This window comes from Brassica napus, chromosome C8, assembly GCF_020379485.1.
Source record: "Brassica napus cultivar Da-Ae chromosome C8, Da-Ae, whole genome shotgun sequence".
In the NCBI taxonomy this organism is placed as follows: domain Eukaryota; kingdom Viridiplantae; phylum Streptophyta; class Magnoliopsida; order Brassicales; family Brassicaceae; genus Brassica; species Brassica napus.
The window spans coordinates 45,501,347-45,520,944 of NC_063451.1; the positions used below are offsets into that span (position 1 = coordinate 45,501,347).

The 19,598-nt window shown below is 44.6% G+C and overlaps 3 protein-coding genes across 3 annotated transcripts; 1 reads left to right on the forward strand and 2 right to left on the reverse strand.

The window, feature by feature from the left end:
• The first annotated feature begins 883 nt into the window (after positions 1 to 883).
• On the forward strand, positions 884 to 2,988 carry LOC125592034 (uncharacterized protein At3g60930, chloroplastic-like). The gene is made up of 6 exons (XM_048767027.1): positions 884 to 1,354; positions 1,399 to 1,543; positions 1,585 to 1,830; positions 1,906 to 2,477; positions 2,556 to 2,891; positions 2,977 to 2,988. The coding sequence occupies exons 1-6, from the start codon at positions 884 to 886 to the stop codon at positions 2,986 to 2,988; spliced, it is 1,782 nt and encodes a 593-aa protein (XP_048622984.1).
• Positions 2,989 to 13,251: 10,263 nt separating this feature from the next.
• Positions 13,252 to 15,007, reverse strand: LOC125591290 (arogenate dehydrogenase 2, chloroplastic-like). The gene has a single exon (XM_048765224.1). It carries the CDS (start codon positions 14,638 to 14,640, stop codon positions 13,408 to 13,410), a length of 1,233 nt encoding a protein of 410 aa, XP_048621181.1. The 5' UTR covers positions 14,641 to 15,007; the 3' UTR covers positions 13,252 to 13,407.
• Positions 15,008 to 15,356: 349 nt separating this feature from the next.
• Positions 15,357 to 18,986, reverse strand: LOC125591287 (pyrophosphate-energized vacuolar membrane proton pump 1-like). Its single transcript, XM_048765217.1, has 8 exons — positions 18,628 to 18,986; positions 17,846 to 18,420; positions 17,384 to 17,763; positions 17,214 to 17,300; positions 16,497 to 16,827; positions 16,022 to 16,432; positions 15,890 to 15,949; positions 15,357 to 15,810 (listed from the first exon to the last, which is right to left on the reverse strand). The coding sequence occupies exons 1-8, from the start codon at positions 18,881 to 18,883 to the stop codon at positions 15,604 to 15,606; spliced, it is 2,307 nt and encodes a 768-aa protein (XP_048621174.1). The 5' UTR covers positions 18,884 to 18,986; the 3' UTR covers positions 15,357 to 15,603.
• Between the last annotated feature and the right edge of the window lie 612 nt (positions 18,987 to 19,598).

Genomic DNA, 19,598 nt, shown 5'->3' on the forward strand with positions numbered 1-19,598 from the left:
TGTGAGAGACAAGGTTTCACTTCTTAGATTTAGGTTAGGTCAAGAGAGATGAATGAGAATCGTGGGCTGAATCCCGTAAATAAACTTGAAGAATGAATATGATTTTATTGATGAGTTGAAAGATGATGAATACAAAGGAATGTATCTGAGATGATGATACAAAGAATACGTAATGCTTTTAATCTAGTAAAAGTTGATATGAAAAAAAGAGAGGCTTGTCTTTTATCTTCTCCATCTTTATATAGTCTAGGTTTCGTTGGCAACCCTTCAACTGTTCTCCTAGATATTTGGCTTCAATTACGGAGCTCGCTTTAGGCTCCTCTTGACCGAGTCTCTTAAGGTGTTAGCTCACTTTCTGTCGTGACCTCTGCTATGATGTCTCCCAGGTCCAGTCGTCAGCTCGGCTTTCAGCTCCCTTTGTTATGATGGGCTTATCGCAACCCACATGCTAGCTCACGCTTATCGGTACCTCACCTGAGGGTCATATTCGGGTCCAACAGTTGCCCCCAGCTTCCGAATAAAATCCTTTGTCTCGGAAGCTAGAATCTAGCTATCGATCTTATCTTTTCGTTAAGATAATGATTAGTTCTTATCCTATTTAGATTCAGCTTACTCGATCTAACGGTCTTTATTACGTTTGGCAGAATCTATGGTTCAGATGGAGAGGGTTTGAAATGACTTTTCCGAATCTCGAGAGGTGATGGGATATAAAGCGGTGAACATTAACTGCTAGCCTTCCACTTTCTCCACGCCTCCGTTCGGTTTTCAAGGTAACTTTCTCTCTCTTTATTTTACTGCGATTTTTTTTATCTTCCTCGTTACTTTTCTCTGCAAATTCTCTCCCAAACCTTGCAATCGATTTTCTCCTTAACCTTCCCATACTATGGATCATCCGAAAGAAGGTTCCGGGGAATCCGGGATGCCTCCCTCTGCTTCTGGAGCTAAACTACTGAAAGTTAAGCAAGAAATCGGAGCCAAGATGAGGAAGGGGAAAAAGACAGCCAGGGAGGCAATCGCGACCAGAGTTTCTAAACGGAAGAAGAAAGACGATTCTAGTGGGAGCAGTCCTCACTCGCCTTCGTTGCTGAAAAATCAAGACGTGGTTAACCTCATGGTTCAAGCTCTCGGCCAAAAGGAGCTTGGCCGTGCCTGTAATTCTGACGAAACCCCCGAGACCGCTCCGGAGGGTTGGTTCTGTTGCCATGAGAAGTACATCTCCAAGTCTCACTTGAGATTTCCTCTTCCGACCCTACTGCTTGATCTACTAGATCATTATCAGTTAGCCCTTTCCCAACTCTGTCCCTCGGTTATCCGGGTGATAAACGGCTTTATCACTAGGTCCAAAGAGGAGGGGGTTAGCGTCGGTCTTACCGAACTTATGAGCTCTTTTCCCTGAAGGAAAGCGCCTCTAAGGAGGGTGGTACCGGGACCTACTACCTCCCTAGTCGTCCCAATCATGTTATCTTCAGATTCTCTAGTAGTGATGATGACTGGAGGAAGAAGTATTTTTACGTTAAAGTTGATCCTTCGACGGTTCCTGTGGGTCGGAACCTTAGGGTCACTTGGACTAATCCATCTGGTTAGGAATTCTAGGGATATGCTTTTTTGTTTTATTCATTTATGGCCGAGTAACCTTTTGCTCTGATTTACTTGCAGAAATCGAAGATCCCCCGAAGCTCTCTACCAAGCTCACCAGGGCTCTATACCGCAAGTTGCAACAGAGTCCCTGTACCTGGGTGGCCTACACCACTTCTCGAATAAGTGCAGCCAGATTCCCAGATACCTACAACGCCTCTTTCCAAGATCCCATTCCTGCTGAGAACCTTGAGAGTGAGTTCTTGTCCGAACTTTTCAATGATTTTATCGCTTTGAAGTTTTTAAACTTAAGGATTTCCATTGTTCCAGTTTCGGCAGGCGATTCGGTTGTATCGATCTCAACTGGTGCTAGTGCTTCGGGAACTGAAAAGTCTCAGCCAGGTGACATGACTCTGCGACCGTCATTCCGTTCTAGGGGTAACCCCTCTAAAGCTGCCAGTGCTTCTCGTGGAAGCGACAGGAACCAAGGAGGATCGTTCCTTATCTCAATGAAGGAAGTTTTGGACGACGGAGGATCCAAACCTGTTGTCGAGACTACTCCAACTGAGGTTGTAGCTCAGGATGCTGCTCCTCTCCCTGAGGTCCAGGTGCCGGAGGCTGACTACCAGGCTCCGAAGGGTACCTCTGAGATCGAGCCGTCGAGACACAAGAGGCCCAGGATCGATCAGGGCGGAGCTTCCATCCGTTCTTCTTCCTCGTCCTCTAGAGGAGGGACTGTTGGGTGGAGCTTTACCCATTCGAAGCCTGGGTCGATCCTGGATGACTCTTGGGGCCTAGCTGCGATAATGAGGCACCTGAAGAGCGTGGGATGTCCCCTTCCAGCGCTCAAGGACCTGACTAACCGAGATGAGTATCTCGATATTGCCCACTGTATGGGTCAGGTACGTGATCTCTATCTGTTTTTTGTTTACATTCTTTGGAGACGATGATATATATATATTTCTTTGGATTTATTGCAGTTGGCTGGGGCTGTTAACAGGGCCCAGCTCAGGTTTGAGAATGCTCTGTGTGCTGCCCCCAATGCTGGTGAACTTGCTGAGGTTACCGAGATGGTTAAGGCAGCCAAAACCGATCTTGACCAAGCCCGGGTTCGAATTTCTGAACTCGAAGCCGAAGTGACGAGGCTAGGCTCGAAGGCCGATGCTCAGCAAGGAGAGATCGAGAGTCAAAAGCTCGATATCCAGGTGAAGAGCAGGAGGATCAATGATTTAGAGGCTGCTCGAAAGATAGCTGAGCATCAAGTACGTGAGCTCATTGCCTCATCCCGGGATAGCCAGAAGAACAAGGAAGCTGAAGTCAGCTGGCTGTCAGGGAAGGGAAGAAAGAAGTCGCCGAAGCTTACGGCAAGATCCTGGTATGTGTTAAGGAGAAGTTTGCTAGGAAGAAAGATGAGGTCGACGCTTGGTGTACGCTCAGGAGCTCCAAGCTAATGCCGACCTCTTGAAGGATATGCTGAACAACAAGATCCAAAGCGTTGAAGAGGAGTACAACCAATTGGTGGCCTTATTACCAGAAGCGACAACTGCGTATGAGAAGGCTCAAGTCTCTGACTTCTCGGTCAGCAAGCTTCCTCTTCCCCAGATCTCGGAGAGTTCAGGTACTTTCGAGATTAACATGTTTAATCCATCCTTTTCTGGGGAGTATGGCTCTAATTTGGGTTTGATGGCTCCTGACTTAGCTCCAGTCGAGGCGAGGCAGCAATAGGAGGTGACGGCAATGTGGTCGATGAGGGAGTTCCTGCCGGTGCTGGTGATCCGATTCAGGAAGAGAAGGAAGATTGAGAGCTACGGCTCTTTTAACTTTATGTTTTGTGTTTTTAAGACTTCGGCCTAAGGGCTTGTTTCGTTATGTTTGTTTTGTGACTTAGTGCCTGAGGAGGCCTTTAAACCTTAACGCTTGCTGGATTTCAATAGCCTGGGGAGGTTTTAAACCCTTTCTTATGTTTAAATCGTGGCTATTATTTCTGTTTTAAGTTTTTGAACTTAACCTCGTTTCATTTAATCATAGTGATTGCGAATCTCAGATGAGTTGTGTGCCGTCATCGTTGAGTCGGATTAGGACCTTTAGTCTTATTTATGATAAGCATTTAGCTTAATGGATATTCGGTCGTGATAACCTTAAAGAGAAGTTCTTGATTTTAGCTCGGGGACCTGAGTCCGATTCGAAAGGTTCTGGGACCTGGTTGTTCAGGTTCGTAGGAACCTGGATTTAGATTCATAGGGACCTGAGTTAATTCGAAGGACTTCGAGGCCTTTGAAGTTTAACGGATGGAATTGAGGAATTTCGGGATTTTCCTGATTCTTTAGGATTTTAAGACTTTCGATTTTGATAAGGGTTTCAAGACCTTTTGGTTTTGATTAGGATTTTAGGACCTGGTTGATTGTTAAGGATTTTAAGACCTTGCTGATTGTTAAGGATTTTAGACCTTAGTTTATGTTAAGGATTTTAAGACCTTGCTGATTGTTAAGGATTTTAAGACCTTAGTTTATGTTAAGGATTTTAAGACCTTGGGTGTATTAAGGATTTTAAGACCTTAGGTTCAGGTTTTCAGGGACCTGAATGTATTCGAGATTGTTGAGCTTAGGTCCCGATTTAGGGGGACCTAAATTTTCTTGGAGGGTTTTAAGACCTTTGATGTTTATGAAACTGAATCAATCGTTTTATTAATATCAGATATCAGAGAATACATGATTCAGATTATTTACACAGTAACTATTTTTAGGCTAAGTGTTCTTGGTAACACCTGCCCCTTTGGCTTAGGTGAGGAGGTTGGTGAGAAGAGGTTGGGGCTGCACTCATGACGGAGTTGCCTACGTACCCAGTCAAGGGATCAAGCCAAACGTAGTTCAGGGGTTTTAGGTACCTAATGATAGTATCTTTTGAGGTTCGTGGCATTCCACGATCGGATTTCAGGTACCCCGGTTCGTACCTTCTGGAGTTTGTAAACTCCGGGTCGTACTATGTGGATAATTCGGTAGGGTCCTTCCCAGTTGGTTCCTAACTTTCCAGCTCCCGGTTCCTTTGTTCCTTCGAACACTTTCCTAAGCACTAGGTCCCCTACGGCGAACTGTCGGGGCCTTACTTTGGAATTGTAGTGTCGTGCCATTGCTTGCTGATAATTTTGAATGCGAAGCAAGGCTTGGTCTCGTCTTTCCTCGATCAAGTCGAGGCTATCCATCAGGAGCTGGTTATTAGCTGCGGGATTTGAGGTGCAGAGCTCCCGTCTGAGGCTACCTGCGGTGGTTTCTGCTGGGACGACAGCTTCCATCCCATAAGCTAAGGAGAAGGGAGTTTCCTCTGTAGCTTTTCGTGGGGTGGTTCGGCAGGCCCATAGTACTTCGGGTAGTTTTTCCGACCAAAGCTCCTTTTGGGCTCCTAGGCGTTTCTTGAGGTTTGCTAAAACTGATTTGTTGGCAGCCTCCGCCTGTCCGTTCCCTTGAGGTCGCCGAGGTGATGAGAAGGTGAGGCGGATGTTCCATTTATCGCAGAAACTTTTGAAGTCGTGGGATATGAACTGTCCTCCATTGTCGGTTACGATTTCGTATGGGACGCCATGCCTGCATACGATGTTTTTCCAAACAAATCCTTCGACCTCGAATCTGTTTATTTGTTGGAAAGCTTCAGCTTCAATCCATTTCGTGAAGTAGTCGGTTAGGACCAGGAGGTTTAGTAACTTCTTTCCTTTCCCTGAAGGTACTAATGGACCTATAATGTCCATAGACCACCTCATGAATGGGTAGGGAGCTGATATGTTAGACAGCTTTTCCGCTGGTTGGTGTATGATCGGTGCATGCCTTTGGCATTTGTCGCACGATGAGGAGTAGACCTCACAATCTGCGATAATGGTAGGCCAGAAGTAGCCTTGTCTTTTTATTCGGATGGCTAAGGCTCTGCCTCCGGAATGGTTTCCACAGGAACCGTCGTGCATTTCCTTCATGAGTTTCATAGCTACTAGGCCGTGAACGCATTTTAGGTAAGGTCCGGAGACACTTCGTTTGTGGAGGGCTGACTCGATTATACAGTATCTTGCTGCTAAAGCTTTGAGTTTTCGAGCCTCCCACTTGTTGGGTGGAATTTTTCCCTCTAGGATGTAATCCATGATCGGTATTCTCCAGTCTTCTCTCCTACAACTTTGTTGTGAAGAGAGGAGGGAGATTCCTGTTCGGGACCTGGTGCCGTGGTGCCCCCGGAGATATTTGTTGGAGTAGGTTCTGGGTTCTGAGGAATATCTCCAATTTCCTCGTTATCCCCTGTGGTTTGTGTAGCGTTCCTAGATGCGTTTTTAAGAGCGGTGCGGCTTCTTGTTTGGATTTTATAGACAAGTGGCTCCGAGGTCTGGATGGTGCCCCCGGAGGTACTCGTAGAGTTAGGCTCTAGGGAGTCTGAACTTCGGTGAGTACCTTCACTTTTGTCGTTGTTTTCCGGGTTCTGGGTTGCTTTCCTGGAGGTGTGCTTTCTAAAGCTGCGTGTTCTAGTTTTCGGGAACCAGAATGTCGTGAAAACTTGGGTAGCTACCGTCGGGAGGCTGTTATCCTCTATTTTTTCCTTTGGTTTGCTATCCATCTCAGCCTTGGTAGCTATGTCGATACTTGGCTTCTCGATTCCTTCCACGGGTATAATTCGTTTTACGAGAGGGTCGGATGTGGAAGCTAATGCGGCGAGCGCGTCTGCTGAGGAGTTCTCCCCTCGTGGGATCCTCGTTAGCTCGAACTTGTCAAACTGCTTTGTGAGGTTTAGGACGACCTCGAGGTATGCCCCCATTCTTTCGTCCCTTGTTTCGTATTCCCCGTGAAACTGGCTAGCTACCAGCTGCGAGTCGCTGTAGGCGTTTAGCTCCCGAATTCCGAGGCTCAGGGCGAGCTTTAATCCAGCGATTAGTGCTTCGTACTCGGCCTCGTTGTTGGAAGCGTTAAATCCAAGTCTATAGGATTGTTCGATGGTTTCTCCGGCTGAGGAGGTTAGTCTTAAACCGACACCGGAGCCTTGCCTTGACGAGGCTCCGTCCACGTATAGGCTCCATTTCGGAGCCTCTGTTTCCTGGTCTAGATGTCCGGATGCTAGCTCAATAACGAAATCGGCGAGGACCTGAGCTTTTGCTGCTGCTGCTCGGGTCTGTACTCGATGTCGTACTCGCTGAGCTCTATAGCCCATTTTGCTAATCGTCCGGATTGGCTAGGACTATGCAGAATCGTCCGTAATGGTTGTGAGGTCATTACGATGATCGAGTGCGATTGGAAATAAGGTCGCAGCTTCCTGGCGGCTGTCACGACTGCTAGGGCTAGTTTTTCCATGGTGGGATATCTCGTCTCGGCGTCTATTAAGCTTTTGCTAGTATAATAGACAGGTCTCTGTTCGTTTTGTTCCTCTCGTACTAGCACTCCGCTGACTGCAGCTGCCGACACGGCGAGGTACAGGTACAGTGGTTCTCCTACTACAGGTTTGGATAGTATCGGAGGTTCCGAGAGGTAAGCCTTCAGCTGTCTGAAGGCTTCTTCGCACTTTTCATCCCATAAGAACTTCTTATTATTTTTCAGAAGTTTATAGAATGGAAGGCATTTATCGGTGGACCTGGAGATTAATCGATTTAGTGCTGCGATCCGTCCGGTCAATCTTTGTACCTCTCTGGTCGTTTTAGGTGATGGCATTTCTAGGAATGTCGCTATTTGTTTCGGGTTGGCTTCGATGCCTCTTTCGGTTACGAGGTAACCTAGGAATTCGCCGGAAGGTACTCCGAATGTACACTTAGCTGGGTTTAGCTTCATGTCGTATTTGTTGAGGATTTCGAAACATTCTCTTAGATGGGAGATATGGTCCTCCCCCTTTGAGGATTTGACTAACATGTCGTCGATGTAGACTTCCATGGTTTTTCCGAGTTGTCCAGCGAACATTTTATTTACTAACCTTTGATAGGTAGCTCCCGCGTTTTTCAAACCAAACGGCATGACCTTGTAACAATAGGTTCCTCGTTCAGTTATGAATGCGGTTTTCTCTTGATCCTCAGGATCCATCATAATCTGGTTATATCCTGAAAAGGCATCCATAAAGGACAAGAGCTGGTGTCCAGCCGTTGCTTCGACCAAACGATCGATATGAGGTAACGGGAAGCTGTCCTTAGGACAGGCTTTGTTTAAATCGGTGAAGTCTACACAGATTCTCCATTTCCCATTCTTCTTTTTTACTACCACTGGGTTAGCTAGCCAATCGGGGTATTGTACCTCTCGGATGGACCCGGCCTTTGTTAGTCGATCGACCTCGTCGTTGACAGCTTGGGCTTTTTCTAGACCTAGCTTACGACGTTTCTGTTTGATCGGTTTAAAAGTATGGTCTACATTGAGCTTATGAGTGGTGACATTTGCATCTATGCCTTTCATGTCGCTGGTGGTCCATGCGAAAGTTTTGATATTCTGTTTTAGGAATTCGACGAGCTCCTTTTTGGTTTCGAGAGGTAGCTCGGATCCGATGCTCACCTGTTTCTCAGGGTTTGAGTCGTCGATGCTAACTTTTTCGGTGAGGTTCTTAGGGGGACCTCGGATATTTCGTTGCATTTCGCGACTCTCCTGGATCTGTAATTGCTATTGGGGGGATTCTTTTATGATTTCGAATCCTCCCAGGTAACAGATCCTTGAAATCTTTTGGCTACCGTGTATGGTAGCTATTCCGTTGGTTGTTGGAAATTTCACGCATTGGTGATAAGTTGAAGCTACTGCTTCCATCTTATGAATCCAAGGCCTTCCGAGGATTGCGTGGAAAGGGGATGGTTTGTCGACAATTATGAAGTTGGTCATTTTCATGACTCCGCCAGCTATAATTGGGAGCTTAATTGTTCCCAATGAGGTGGCTGTTTCACCTGAGAAACCTACGAGGTTGGATTTCTGGTCGACAATTTCGTAGTCGTCTATTTCCATTCCCTTTAGTGCGTTGTAGAAAATAAGATCGACGGAGCTTCCGGTGTCGATCATGAGCTTAGGTACCTCGTACCCTGCTATATTTAATGTTATGATAAGGGCATCGTCGTGAGGTCTATCGAGGTCTAATGTCTCGCTCTCCCAGAAAGAGATCTTAGTGTTAGACTCAGGCTTGGTCGGTTTGGACTGAGTGTTTGACACAGCTTTCCGTACGTGACTTTTAATAGAGTTAACGGAGTCTTGACACACACCGGACCCTCCAAGGATGTAATCGACCCTTGAGCCAGGGCTCGATTGGGGAGGTGGTTTACTCAAGAGGGCCTCGATTTGTAGGCTTTTTCCTTGTGGAAACTTTCCAAGGATCATCTCGACTCTCTTTTTGGGAGCTGGGGGTGGTGAGTCTGTTTCTTTTTCAGGTGACCTCTCGCGTTTCGGAGAGCTATCTCTGGGACCTCTCTTCTGATAAGGTTGTGGCTTTTTGAGGTCCACATCTTTTATTTCTCCGGCTGCGAATTTAGCAGCCAGTTGTCGTTGGAGGTCCCAACATTCTTCGGTTGAATGTCCCTTTCGATCGTGGTAAGAGCAATGTTTGCTCTCGTCATAACCTTTGGACCAGGGGGCTTTAGCTGTCGCGGCGACAGGTTTTTCTTCCTTGTCTTCCTCGACTACGTAAGAATGTTCTCCCTGGGTCTGATTATTTCGGGAGCTACCTCTTTTGTGAGGTCCCTTTCCATCGGAGGCTTCGCCTTTCGGGTGACTCTGGGGTTTTCTGTGGAGCTTATCTAATGCTGCCATTTCCTCCTCCAAGGTAATGTATCTAGAGGCCTTATGGAGGGCGTCATCGATGGTTGGAGGGGGATTTAGCGTTAGCTCCGAGAAGAAACCTGATTTATACCAGAGACCTCTCCTAAGAGCCTCAATGGCTACCTGATCGTTGGGATTCGAGAGTTTAGTTCTTACTGCTCTGAACTTTTCGATGTAGACTCGCAATGAGTCTTCCAGTCCTTGTTTGATCTTCCAGAGGTCAGCCTCAGACGCTTGTTTCAGGATGTGAGTTGAATATTGCTTCATAAAGGCGTTAGCCAATTGATCGAAACTGTCTATAGAGTTCGGCTCGAGGCTGGAGAACCATTCGAGGGCTGTTCCGATCAGGTTTTCGGCAAATGTTCTGCAATATCCTGCATCACACTCTTCCTTTGTGAAGTGAGCTTTAACGATAGCTAATCGGAAGGCTCTTAAATAGGCCTTTGGGTCTGCGTTCCCATCGTATTCAGGAATTTTAATTTTTCGAGTATCTCTTATGTAAGAGTTGGCAATTCTATCGGTGAACGGAGTTCCACGAGTCTCCTCAATTAAGCTCTCGATTTCGGGAGCTGAGCTCGTTACCTTGTGAACTTGAGCTCCCAATTTCTGGAGAGCTGCGTGGGTTCGCTCCATGTACCTGCGAATTGCGTCAGGTCCCTCGAAGGGAAGGACATTTGGGTCATTATCAGATACTCGGCGAGCAGGTTCCTGGTGAGACCGAGCTCGGTCGTCTTCCCAGCTAGCTGGCGAAATAGGTCGCATATTGGTCCTTAGGCTCCGAGCAAGGTTAGTGCGGAGAGCTGCAGGATCAGCATTCGTTCTTTGGTATTCGTCTGTGCTTGGGGTTGAAACCCTAGCTTGAAACACTGAAGCTGATGTTCTGGCCCCGGACGGTATGTTGGTTCCTGCTCCAGACCCGGAAGGAGGTGGCGGTGGAGGCAAACGGGTGCTCCCACCGGTGTTTCGATCAGGCATGGAGCTAGTTGTAGCTACATTGCTCCCCATGGTGCTGGTGATAGGAGGGGTAAACGCAGGAGCTGTCCTAGCGCGAGGCGTTCGGAAAGCAGGTTCCTGCCCTTCTGCACCTGGGCTATCAGGGGAGAAGTTCAGGCGCTCTCTAGGGAAGGAAGGGTCGGCTAACCGTTCATGGAAAGTGACTCCTCTTCCCTGGTGGACGGACGGTTGGGTCGTTGCGGATTGAGATCTGGTTATCTCTTCGAACTGTTGCTGCCGTTCGGCTAACTGTTGCACCGTTCGCTCGGTCTCTTGAGCTTTGTCCACTAACTGGAGCATCATCCGACGGATCTCAGAAAGCTGATCTTCCGTTTGGTTCGGAGCGGATTGATGCGATGGGTTATTGAGGGCTGAGGACCCAAAGTTGGTCCCTCCGGAGGCTCTCGGGTTATTTGCCCCCGGAGCAGTGCGGTTCGGTGAGCTATTGCTCTGGTTCGATTGATCGGGGTTAGATGGATTCGTTCCATCTAATGGATTCATCCTTTAAGCTTTAGAGAAAGGGATTCGATTATTTGTCCCCACAGACGGCGCCAATTGTGAGAGACAAGGTTTCACTTCTTAGATTTAGGTTAGGTCAAGAGAGATGAATGAGAATCGTGGGCTGAATCCCGTAAATAAACTTGAAGAATGAATATGATTTTATTGATGAGTTGAAAGATGATGAATACAAAGGAATGTATCTTGTGATGATCAAAGAATACGTAATGCTTTTAATCTAGTACAAAAGTTCATCCATGAAAAAAAAAAGAGCCCTTGTCTTTTATCTTCTCCATCTTTATATAGTCTAGGTTTCGTTGGCAACCCTTCAACTGTTCTCCTAGATATTTGGCTTCAATTACGGAGCTCGCTTTAGGCTCCTCTTGACCGAGTCTCTTAAGGTGTTAGCTCACTTTCTGTCGTGACCTCTGCTATGATGTCTCCCAGGTCCAGTCGTCAGCTCGGCTTTCAGCTCCCTTTGTTATGATGGGCTTATCGCAACCCACATGCTAGCTCACGCTTATCGGTACCTCATCTGAGGGTCATATTCGGGTCCAACAATATCCATTCGGTTTTCAATTTAGTTTTTATTTTTAAATATAAGTTAGATTTAAAAACATTTTTACCGCACATGGTGCAGGAAAACACCTAGTCGTCTTTGATTCGCCTAGCATATGAGGTGACTATTATGATAAAATAAACTAGGTTTTTCGTGATATAACGAAAACATAAAATAAAGCAACAAAAAATAAATAAAAATAGTGTTTTATTTATTCTATTAAAACTGAAGTGCAAAATCATATTTACTTATTTTAAAATAATTTCTTACATATTTTCATTCACATTTAATTAATTCTAACTAATTCATTTATTGTTTTTCTTCATTAATTCGACATTATTTATTACAAAGTATACAACAAAATTTACATATTTTAAATGTTTTTATTACATCTTTATTTTTCACTCATTCTAACTATTTCATTAATTGTATTTACTATAAAAATTCTACATCTTTTATTTTACAGGTTAATCATAATAATTTCACAGGTTTGAATGACATTGATTCATTCGTGACAAAAATTCAATAACAATTTTTTTAATTTGTTTACAGTTAGGCACAAACATCTAAGTAGCCATTCGAGTAAGAATCATTTTTTGGATATCGGTTTTTTTGGTTTTTAAAATTAAACTATATTTGGATATTATAAATTTTTGGAAGGGTTCGAGTCGGATCTTTCCGAGCCCGGGTAGGTTCGTAGAACCCTAAAAATATCACAATAACCTATGTGTTTAAAAATGTCATCAAAAATTTATTAAAAAAGGTAAAAATCATAACCCATGCTAGCCGCGCGAACGTGTGGATCAAGCTCTAATTATAAATAGAGTCATTTACACTTTAAGTCACTTTTGCACTTTTTATTACATTTTAGAACACATTTTACTACTGAGGTAGTTTTGCACACATTCCCACACATTTAACCCTAGAAAATTCCAAAACATCCTTCTTCCTTTTTCCTTTCTCTTTTCTCGTTTGTCTTTTGTTTTTCTCTTCCTCTCTATTGACAGCGGAAGAATAAATAAATCAGTGAGGGTGTCGGGACCGGGGGACCACCGACCTGAGTGGGCGTGTACCGGATTGAAAGATGAGACCTTTGGGAACTTAATGACGGTGGCAGAGATGACTGTGGGAGGAACAACATATAAAGGATTAGTGGTAATGGAGACGGAGGACTGGAGGTGATGATGGAGAGGATGAAGTCGATAAGTATAAGGAGTCAGATACTAAATTTCGATGAAGTTATGAAAGAGACGGAGCGTAAATAGATTACACAATCGGAAGATTGGAGTGACGAAGTCTGTGAGGATTCAGAATCTGCTTCTTCGAGTTACATGTTTAATTTTATTTGTTATGATCATCATGAGGATATGCTTGTTGCTTCGAAACAGCTTCGTGGTCCCGACGCCATCACTGGTTTATTTAATCGTGAGGATTGAATTCAGCTTCGTGGTCCCGACGTCATCACTGGTTTCTTTAATCGTCCGCCGTCAACAGAGAGAAAATAATGATTTTACGATTAAATTTTATAATTTTCTAAAAAAATTGTATGCATTTTTGAAAATTTTAGTTATAAAATTGTATAATTTAAAAATATATAATTAAATTATATTTCGAAATTTATAATGTCATATTTGAATACATTTATTTTAATGATGATTTATGAGTTTCACATTCTAAAAAAATTTCCAAAAATATAAATTGACATTAAATGTAATATATGAATTATTACCATATTTTAAAAAGTTTACCAAAAATATAAATTAACATAAAATGCAATTGTACATGTCATATTAAGCTATAAGACATGTCATCATCAATTTCAGTAGCCATGTCATATTTGTTTTGTGAAATTGATTGTACAAAGGACACGTTTGGCAAAATCTCTTGCAAATACGGTTTGGTTTGGGAAAAATGTGCTACATTAGTCTGATAATTACACAGAGCAAATGATTACCAACTTTTCATGACCAAGATGAACACAAACACACGATTCTTTCCAAAAACGATATAGCTTTCTTTTTATTCAGAAACAAACACAAACAACATTGGAGTTTAAGAAGATGATGATGATGATGACTCCTCTTTCACGCGAACAACACCGTCGTTAAGCAACTTCTGCTCTGTTTTCTTCCCCTCCCCACCACCAAACATCTGCTTCCTATAAACCTGATGCAACCTCCCAAACAACTCCTTCTTAATAGACTCAAACGCCATATCCAACCTCTCCAACTGCTCAAGCGCGTTCTGGTTATACATAAACAAACCATAGTAAAGCTCAAAGCTATCACTGGACGTGTTCTCCACCAAATCAAGCAACGTCTCGTAACCTTTGGTATTAATGGGAGAAGACTCGACTCCAAACTTCTCCAACACCCTCCCCATGGTATGCGTCACGAACTGGGACCCAGCCGCGTGCTTGTCGTGCTCCTCGCAGCTCATCTCCACCATCCTACAGCCTTCGCTCTCGAACACCTTGAGAAACTTGTCGCACCTCTCGTGCCGAGAATCCTCCCCTCCGATCCTCACCTTGTCGTAGACGAAAGGGAGGCCGGACCAGGAGTGCTTGCCGCTCTCCGGTCCGAACATCGGGTGAGTGCAGAGGATGTCGAACTCCTTGGGGAGGTACTTGAGGAAGAGGGTCTTGGGGAACTCTTTGACGGAGAGGACGTCGACGAAGAGCGTGCTGCGGCGGAGGCGCTGGAAGGGGAACGATCGGAGGACGGATTCGGTGGAGAGGATGGAGGTGCAGAGGAGGACGACGTCGGGGTGCTGCTCGCAGAGGTCGTGGGGGTTGTGGAAGAAGCGGGCGCCGATTGAGGAGGCGGCGGAGGAGTAATCGGAGCGGGAGTGGGTGATTAGGTTGTGGCCGTGGCGGACTAGGGTTTTGGAGAGGAACTGGCCGAAGTTGCCGAAGCCTAGGACGGCGATTTTGAGGGCGGAGGATTTGCGGTACTCGGATTTGAGCTGGGTCTCGTAGTCGAAGATCTGGGCGGCGTCGATGGCGCGGATGCGGAGGGATCTCGGCGGAGAAATGGCGATAGCGGGTGGGTTCCGGCGGAGATTGGGGGGAGAGAAGAGGGGCTTCGTGGGAGAGAAATGGAGTAGCATTGTGTGGTGCCGGTGGTGGCGGTGGAGAAGAGATTTGTGGTGATTTGAGGAGTGTGTATGCAAAGCAACAACTTGTGGAAGAAGAAGAGAAGCGATATGAGGAGAGGAGGAAGACGATCGAATCTGATGAATACCACAACCACAAGGACCGTAAAGTAAATTAAAATAATTTGTCATCAAGTTGAATTATGCTTCCCACGTTTTTTCACTTTTCTGTATTAAACCCTCGTATAACATTATAATTAGAAAAAGCCCCACAAGTTCTCTTTCCTAACTCTTATCCCCTCGAATCAAGAGTTCCAACTCTGTCTTCCCAAACGAAATAAGCTCTCAAGTTATAGCAGATGATGTGTTTTTGTTGTTTGTGAGTGAGGAGGTGGATAAATTTTGTGGCTTTGGTGAAATATGATCCTGTGATCCACACTCTCTTGCCACTGACGATGAAAGGAGAGTGTGTTGATGCTATGGAGGATGAGATGTTTAGGCTAACGAGCAAAGATGGGAATCTTGCTGTGGAATGGACGATGCAGTTGGAGCAAGACCCTGTTCAGATACTTGATGCAGTTATGCCTTTGTATTTGAACAGTCGGATTCTAAGAGCATTGCAGGAGTCATTAGCGACTGTCGACTGAGCTCGCTTCCAGGATGAGTGCCACGTGTAGTGCGACTGATAATGCTCTTGAACGGAAGAGGAATATGACGGTGACGGTGGCTTACAAACGGGAGAGACAGGCCAGGATGACTGGGGAGTTGATGGAGAGTGTGGCTGGATACGACGGTGTTAGTTAGAAACCAAAGTTGTTTCTAACCATCTAGTGTATGTGTAATAATGTTATGAAAGAAGACGAAGACGAAAAAAGTAAAAGAAGCAGAGCAGGCAGAACCTCAACAACTAAAAAAACAAGTCTCAAATACTTGGTGGATTTCTAAATTCTAGACAGCACAAAAAGTGATAAGAGAGAGAGAAACATCATTCGGTTGGTTCTTTAAATGAGCTCTCATCAACAAAAACAGGTTTTGTTTAACCACCTACGCAAAACGAAAATAAGAATGGTAAGAAAGAAGATCTCCATCATCTTCATCTTCTTCTTCATCATCATCATCATGATCATCTTCTTCTTCTTTCACTCAGGGATGAGTTTAGAGGTACTTGAAAAGGATACCACCGTGAGTGGCAAAGAAGGGAGCAAACACAAGAGACTCAACAGCCATGAGCTTGATCAGAATGTTCAACGAAGGTCCTGAGGTATCCTTCAACGGGTCTCCAATGGTGTCACCTATAACAGCTGCCTTGTGTGGCTCTGAACCCTTTGGTCCTAGACTCTTTGCGTGTTCCGACACACCAGCCTGAAAAAAAACAAATCTCAATGCTTAAGGATTTTGATTCTCATCTCTTAAAAAATGGTTTGATAAATCAGTTCTGTACCTCAATGTATTTCTTGGCGTTGTCCCAGGCACCACCAGTGTTAGATGCAGAGATGGCAATCTATTTATATAAAACAAGAACGTCGATGAGCATAAGTTATTCACAAGAGAACTGAGAAGAGAATATATATACCTGAACACCGGAAACAAGGGATCCGGCGAGAACACCAGAGAGGGTCTCAACACCAAAGAAGAAACCAACAATGAGAGGAGTGAGCATGACAAGGCAACCAGGAGGAATCATTTCCTTAATAGAAGCATCGGTGGAGATCTTGACGCATGTGGCGTAGTCAGGCTTTGCGGTACCTTCCATGAGTCCAGGGATGGTGTTGAACTGCCTGCGAACTTCTTCAACCATCTTAAGCGCTGCACTTCCCACACTCTTCATCGTCATTGCCGAGAACCAGTAAGGAAGCATGGCGCCGACAAGCAGACCAATGATCACCTTTGGGGTCAAAACATCAACGGTGTGGACTCCTGCACGGCTCACGAAGGCACCGAACAAAGCCAAGGAGACCAACGCAGCAGAGCCAATAGCAAATCCCTATACACAAAAAAAAAAAATCAGAATCACATCAAAAGCAAAGGCATGGTTTAAAGCCACGAACCTTTCCAATAGCGGCAGTGGTGTTTCCAGCTGCGTCAAGAGCATCGGTTCTTTCGCGGATGCGGTGGCTCATTCCAGCCATTTCAGCAATACCACCAGCATTGTCACTGATGGGACCGTAAGCATCGATTGCCAAACCAGTGGCGATGGTGCTGAGCATCCCTAGAGCGGCAACGGCAACACCATACATAGCAGCAAAGCTGAAGCTAACGAAGATACTGATAGCAATGGCGAAGATTGGAATGATGACTGATTTGTAACCAAGAGCCAGTCCAAATATGACATTGGTGGCAGCACCAGTTCTGCATGAATCTGCAACATCTTGCACAGGGCTGCAAAAACAAATACGGGAACATCAGAGTTGTCCTAACAGTGAAGAATGATAGTAATTAGGCCTGCATATTTTGTCTGCACCGAACCAGCCGAACCGAACCGATTTTCAGTTTTCGGTTTGGTTAGTTCGGTTAACCAAAAATACCTGAAATTAATCGAACCTAACTAACCAAATTTAACCGAAAACCCGAAAATATCCTACTTTTCAAATTATACCGAATTTTCACCGAAAACAAAAAGTGTTATTTTCAGAAATTATGTTTAAAAACCAAAAACCAAACCGAAACGATTTTTTGGTTCACTATGGTGGGATTGTGGTCAAACGGTATAAACCGAAACCGAAATAACCGAATGCCTAATAGTAATGGTGAAAGTAGTTTCTTACCTGTAGGCGTTGCTAGTGTAGTACTCAGTGACGAAACCAATAATGAGTCCAGCCCAAAGACCAACACAAACACACAGGAATAGCTGCCTGCAATCCAAAAATTGTACACCGTAATTAGAATCTTACACCGTAGACAAAAAGCAACCACACAAAAGAAGGATCATCATTACCAGTTCTGCACGACTTTTTGTGTTCCAAAGTTGAAGATGGTGAAGGAAGAAGGCAAGCCAACCCATGATACAACAGCGATTCCAACGGTCATGATAGCAGTTGAGATGATGAGCTGGTTCTTCAACGCTGGCTCAATCTCCTTAACAGCCTTAATCTCAAAGAAGTCAGTGGCGAAGAGGGTCGTGATCAAACAAACCAAGATACCCATTGAACTGATGAGCAGTGGGTAGCACATGGCAGTGAAATCGTGGTTGATACCAAAGGAAGAGATCGAAGCAACGACAAGGGCAGCACATGACGCTTCAGCGTATGACCCAAAGAGATCAGATCCCATACCAGCAATGTCACCAACATTGTCACCCACATTATCAGCAATAACCTATAACACAACCAACAAAAAATCAAGTCAAAAACTTATAAATAAATAAATAAAAAAAGTAAAAGATCATATATGTACTTACAGCTGGGTTTCTTGGATCGTCTTCTGGAATATTCCTCTCGATTTTACCGACAAGATCAGCACCAACATCAGCAGCTTTAGTGTAGATCCCACCACCAACACGTCCAAAGAGAGCCATGGAAGATCCACCAAGCCCGTAGCCAGTGATAGCCTCAAAAAGACCTTCCCAGTCATCACCGTAATAGATCTTGAACACGTTAATGGTAATGTACAGCACCAAGAGACCACTAGCGGCGAGAAGGAAGCCCATCACAGCCCCTGACCTGAACGCAACGATGAAGGCCTTTCCGACACCTTTCCTGGCCTCCAAGGTGGTTCTAGCGTTAGCGTAGGTGGCAATCTTCATGCCGAGGAAGCCAGAGAGAACGGAGGTGACCGCACCGAGGATGAAAGCAATGGTGCTGAAAGCTGCGGTGGCTAAAGCAGGCTTGCAGGTTTTGGTGGAGTCGTAGGTGCAAGGCTTGCTCTCTGTGCTGAATCCCTCGACGGAGCCGAGGAAAACGAAGATGATAGCGGCAAAGAACACCATGAAGACACCAACGTATTGGTACTCCGTGAATAGGAATGAAGTTGCACCTGTCCCCAAACACACAACAAATCAGATCCTCACTTTTCAGACAAGACTAGATTCCAAAACACATCAGATTAAAAGATTACTAAACTAGTAGTAGTTTAACGTCCTTATCAATACAGTAAAACAATCTTCAATCATCAACCAAACCAAACATAACCAGATCTAGGACAACGACCGTGAGATCTGAACAGAGTTTGACGAGATCTTACCTTCAGATATAGCTGTCTGAATCTCAGCGCACTTAGCGACGACGCTCTGGTCGTTAACACCTTCCTCTTCCTCGATGAGGTAATCATCGTAGCCATTCTTAGCACCGCCAGAAGACGAGGATGCGCCTTGGTCGCCGGAGACCTTCACGCGAGAGACGATGAACCATTGGAAGAGCGAGAAAACGATGCCGACCACCGCGCAAACAGGGATGAGGATCTCCGTCCAGAGCTCCGGGAGAAAAGCTGACGCCACCATTCTCTCCGTACAAAACGATAAGAGAGACAACAAACAACACAGAGTTGAGATGAGATGAGATGATTCGATGGAAGATGAAATGAGGATATCGTGTCGTTTTATAACACTGCCTCTCCCTTCTCTTGGATGCTCTATTCAAAATCAGGTACGGTTAGTTGCACCGTTCTTTACGCTGCACCCTTAACGCTTGCTTTCATCTTGGCCGTTGATTTTAGGGCTTAAGAGACGAGGTGCGTGTGCGTTACTGCGTTGATGTCCGTCCGATCGTGGAGTACAGGATTAGCGCTCAGCTGATTTTGTAGTCAATCGTCTACGTGGTGTACATTAATTAGTTTGCTTTTTTTACACTTATTGGAATTAATTAGTTAGGTGGAGATTATGTTTATCCATGGTATATTCGAGTATTTATAGAGAGTGATTGTATTTATACTAGGAAGTATATCCTTAAATCCTCGTCATCATTTTCAACCAGTGATTCAGTGTACAGTCAGATATGGATTAAATTAAAATCATTTGAACATTTTTTTGTCATATTTGATATAAAAAAATTTGTCAGCAAAATCTTTACATTTTCTAAACAAAAATATCATTAAACATTTATCTAATTGAAATTTAACCAATAATAAAATAAATTGTATAATATCATTAGTCATAAAATATAAATTATTAATAAATTTTATATTAAAAATATAAAACGTAATTTAATTTGGAACCA

Bases quoted from the DNA above. Each gene is read 5' to 3' on its own strand.
- LOC125592034 (XM_048767027.1), top strand. From the start codon at position 884: ATGGATCATCCGAAAGAAGGTTCCGGGGAATCCGGGATGCCTCCCTCT. The intron at 1,355-1,398 runs GTTAGCGTCGGT...TTTTCCCTGAAG, and splicing joins CTAGGTCCAAAGAGGAGGGG to GAAAGCGCCTCTAAGGAGGG. The intron at 2,478-2,555 runs GTACGTGATCTC...GATTTATTGCAG, and splicing joins TTGCCCACTGTATGGGTCAG to TTGGCTGGGGCTGTTAACAG.
- LOC125591290 (XM_048765224.1), bottom strand. From the start codon at position 14,640: ATGACAAATTATTTTAATTTACTTTACGGTCCTTGTGGTTGTGGTATT.
- LOC125591287 (XM_048765217.1), bottom strand. From the start codon at position 18,883: ATGGTGGCGTCAGCTTTTCTCCCGGAGCTCTGGACGGAGATCCTCATC. The intron at 17,301-17,383 runs GTAATGATGATC...TTTGGATTGCAG, and splicing joins CAAAAAGTCGTGCAGAACTG to GCAGCTATTCCTGTGTGTTT. The intron at 16,828-17,213 runs GTAAGAAACTAC...TTGTTTTTGCAG, and splicing joins TACACTAGCAACGCCTACAG to CCCTGTGCAAGATGTTGCAG.